At 34.7% G+C, this 4,556-nt stretch overlaps 1 protein-coding gene across 2 annotated transcripts in view; it reads right to left on the bottom strand.

Moving 5' to 3' along the window:
- Window positions 1–69: 69 nt before the first annotated feature.
- Window positions 70–4,556, bottom strand: part of LOC106469414 — a 56,041-nt gene continuing 51,554 nt past the window's right edge. For both annotated transcript variants that reach the window (XM_022397930.1, XM_013929905.2), the window contains exons 16-18: window positions 3,914–3,986; window positions 3,511–3,684; window positions 70–3,067 (exon numbers count right to left, since the gene is read on the bottom strand). In XM_022397930.1, coding sequence (XP_022253638.1) covers window positions 1,457–3,067; window positions 3,511–3,684; window positions 3,914–3,986 — 1,858 coding nt within the window. In that variant the 3' untranslated portion in view covers window positions 70–1,456. The remainder of the gene's footprint in view (window positions 3,068–3,510; window positions 3,685–3,913; window positions 3,987–4,556) is intronic.

Here is a 4,556-nt window from a genome sequence, read left to right on the forward strand (position 1 = left end):
GTGTTTTAACACATTTTTCTCTCTGCTATATATATATATATATATATATATACACATATATATATATATATATATGTAAAACCAAACTTATTTATTACTTTGTGCATTACCTCATACGGTTTTATATATATATATTTAAATATCAGCTTAGTACACACCAAACTAATCATACTTTCTTCCTATGAAATCTTTGTTTTTCTTTTACAGAACATACGAACATTCATATGAAAATGCCTGGGATACTTTCTGTCTCTCTTTTTGTACATTATTTTATCTGACTTATAGACAATTAGATGGTATTATCACTGAAGTTTAAGGTAATGTCAGTAGTGCTTGAATTATGAAACAATACCAGAACTACTGTAACAGTAACGAAAGACAAGTCTGAACATTTCTCATATAGCAACTTACGCACTGACTTCAGCAATACTCACGAGTCTTAGCATTTCTTATACAGTAACTTACACACCGACTTCAGAAATACTCACGAGTCTCGTGTCTAGAGTAAATGTAGGAGGACAGTGGCTTACGTATAAAACAGGCCTGAGAGATCAAATTGATGACACACGTACGTTTCTATATGTAACAATGTATATGGGAAAATATGCTATTATGCAGAATGTTTGCCAAATTGTGTATCTAATGTTCTGTCATGAATTTTGGTTAATAATTGTCTGACCTGTGTAATATCATAATGTAATATATGCATAAATGTAATTTACACAAGAGGAGGCAGCATTTCTCCCTATCATTTCAAATAGCATTATGGGTTAATTTACTTACCAGTTACTCTAGGGCTTAGCAGAAACCAACACCAAATACATATCTAGATAAGTCAGAGGGTATGTTCCTATAGAACATGCAACAAACCATAATCCACCCCCCACCCTCACTTTTGAAAGTTCCACCTCTCAGTGTATGAAGAATTTGTCTGGAATTTGACAAGAAATATAAACGTTGAATTTCTTAACAAACTGGTTTTCTACACATGTTGAAGCACAGGTCAGCCTAAAGTTATATGTAAAAATTTTACATACCGAAAATTGAGTGGAATTTTAGTTTACATTAGAGTACTGAATGTTTCACTTCAGATTGCCATAGAACTTGTTTTGAAAACACTTCTATACAAGACATTCACTCATTCTCGATCAACCTGTGCTCAATTTATGTCTTGACGTTTATCTCCGCACACAGATGTCGTGACAAGATAGAGTTGGCAAAATATTTTTTAAAAAGTCATATATAGAACTCCATTCTCACTTACTCATAAAAAAAAAAAAAAGTTAGTGACAGTACAAAAGTACTACACTTGCCTGGTAAGTTATGTTTCAACTTTTCTGATAAAACACTAAGCTTGGCAGGAATAAGGTAAAATAGTGGTTTTACACACTGTTTTCCCAGCAGTTAGAGAATACAATCTTTATCCACAATAGTAAGTACATCATTAAAAACCCTTTCAAACACAAGTATAAGCACAATGTTTGGGCTCCTGTTCTTGGCCCTTACCCACATCCCCATGTGTCTGTGAAGACTGTTGAAAGTTAGTGGAACCTCCTATAATGTCATTCCACCTGACATAACCATTACTTTCATTTTTGTTTTTGAACATAATACTCTTTTTTTGAGGCATTTCATGAGGCAATGAAAAAGGAAAGTTTTGAGGAACATATGACCCATTTCCTACACCACAATCTTTCTTTCCAGATTGTTTCATGGGCACATAACTGTCAACATCAGTCGATTCTTCTTCTTCTTCTTCTGTGTTGATTATTTTTTCTTTTGAGGGTTCACTAATCGTCCTGTATAAAACTGGCCTGGTGTAGTTGGCAACTAACTCTTCAGGGTAGTGAGAAGACTGACTTTTATCGATACCATGAGCTCCTTGAGAATCTACAAGTCTTTCTTCAGTTTTGTTCCATTCACTTTCTTCTCTGAAAGCTGCATCACTACCAGTCACATCTGTGTTTTCACAAGCTACATTATTCTCAGGATTCGTAGTATGAGAATATGATAGCTGAGATTCCTGCCGTGTTCTTCCCAAGGAATCGATATGATCCAAGTTTGGTTCTATTCCAAACTTTGAATAACCTTGGTTCTCTCCAGACTCAGTAGATGTGCTAAACATCCTGAGTGCATTGGGAAGACTGATATAACCTCTGGATTTTGGCACCCTGGTTGGCAGGCCCAGCTTGGAGTAAGCTTCTCTAAATGGAAGGACACTTTGAGTTGGATTTTGGGTGGATTTCATTGTAAATAATTCATCAGATACAGGTACTGGTTTTGCCAAGACATATCCTTTGGTTGGCATTTTGTTTAAAGAAACCTGTTTAGGTTCAAGATCTGGATCAGGAGTGATTAATGCCATTCCAACTCTAACATTGTTTTCATCAACTTTTAAAGAGCAGGTTTGCTTCAGGGGATTCCCTAAAACATGAATCACTCCAAACTTAGAGTAGCCCGTACTTGGAGTAACATTTTCTATTTGATCTTCTGGCTGTAGAATACTGAAATCAAATGTTGAACCAAGACTTTTGGCTAATCCAAACCTGGAATATGGGAGAACAGCAACAAGTGGGTTAGTTACCTCATTTGTCTGTTCATCATCAATATCAAAAACTGAAGGCTCACTGTTGGATAAGTTTCTTGTCATTACAGGTGTATTGTTTCGGTGACCCAGAAATGATATGTAACCGTCTTCAGTTTGTCCCCTAATACTAAAACAACTGTAAGGATGTTGAGGCTGAGAACTGGGAACATTTGTTGTTTCTTCAGAAGTAATCCCACTATGTGATTCTTCAGTGTCTTGGAGTTCTTCCACTTTGGGGAGTCCCACCTTTCCCTGGGAGTGAGCTAAGAAGTTGTCAGTTCCAAGATGGCAGTCCATGAAGACTGCATCAGATGTAATAGAGCCAGTAAGCTCAGGTTCTGCATGGCACTCAGAAGAAAGCTGAGTGTGAGCTGTAAGAGAAGAGGATATACTATCATGCCCTCCAGCAGAACTGTAACCACTGCTGTCTCCACTTGGATTTCTTCCATAACTAGTGCACCGGATCTTCCTCTGGATCAGCTAAAAACATATACTGATACGTTTAATATTTATATACTTTTCTATGCAAGTTTTTTTATAAGTAAAAGGGTTATTGGCTACAGGAAATAAATAAACAAATGGGAAATCTGTTGATGGTAGTTCTCAACCTGAATGCACACAAAAAGAGAAATTTAGAGTAAAAAGGTATCAAGATGAATTTAATATATTAGCAGTATATTTGTAGAATGGTGCTTTTCTATCATTTGACAATTTCATAAAGCTTATCCTGAAATCCTCGTCTTGTTCATAAAATTATAAAACATAACTGCTATGGCATGTACTTTACTTAAATGATCCTGTAACCTAACTTACATACAATGTTTTCTAAATACTTGAAATAATAACACATTGTTTTGCCCCTAAATATAAAAAAAAATATTTTTATAGTTAAGTATACAACTAACAAATTTAGAAATCTGTACCTCATCGGTTGAAGAGTTGCTAAACCGGGAGATTTCCGAGCCTTGTCTTTCACCAAATGCATTGTTGTTGTTGGACAAGTACAAATCTAAACTGTCAATTGGAACCTTCAAGTGACCAGTGCTGTTTTTTTTGTCAATGTGTTTCTTGAATTCACCGTATACTATGAAGGGTTCCTTGAAATAATATAATATTTTGAATTAAGTTCAAATTTGAAACACTGAACCCTTTCCTTCGTGAAACTAAATGTCTTATATCTATGCATTTTAAGAGCAGACTCACCAGGAAGATAAATATTAATATTTGCAGTGAGACATTTGGTATTACTGTTTTATTTAAGTATCATATACTTTCAAACTAATGTTCTAAATACATAAGAAGGATTCTGGTAAAATGTACACTTACTGTATTTGGAGCATCCAGCCCATTTGGGAGCTGAACTTTGGTCTGTTTCATGAGATTTATCTTTTTCTTCATCCTAGTGGGACAAAAAAAAATTTTCACCCCCAAAATAAACAGCAACTACAAATGTGTACAGTGCAAAAGCTTAGAAAATTTGTAATAGTTTATACAAACAAAAACAACAACTGTAGCTATGAAACAAAGGCATTATCAACTGAAAGCAGAAACTAAAGTTAATGGTTAAATAAACAAGTTCCTCTAGATCTTGTATATGTTATGAAGTATGTCATACTGGTCCTTTCAGCTGACTGAAGTCAATATTTTATAATTTTGTCATATTTCTAGCTAATAAATGAAGTGGACTGAGAACTGTCTTTAGAGAAAGGTCACACTTTACACGTGTCTAAGTAAAACTTTCAACAATTTTGATGGTATTTCGTATTAGGCATTGCCTACGAAAGAATAAAATGAAAGGAAATTTAAAAACAGCAACTTCATAGTCAAAACGCTTTCTCAAAGTTCAGTTAATCAATATAAATATGGTTTATTCCTCACTACGCACCTGGCATGGTATATATATATATAGGCAGATTTTGTTAAACAAGACCGATGTCTGTAGGTTTACTTTCTTCTTAGAATTCTTCTC

Source organism: Limulus polyphemus, unplaced genomic scaffold (genome assembly GCF_000517525.1).
Source record: "Limulus polyphemus unplaced genomic scaffold, Limulus_polyphemus-2.1.2 Scaffold3472, whole genome shotgun sequence".
Lineage (NCBI taxonomy): Eukaryota > Metazoa > Arthropoda > Merostomata > Xiphosura > Limulidae > Limulus > Limulus polyphemus.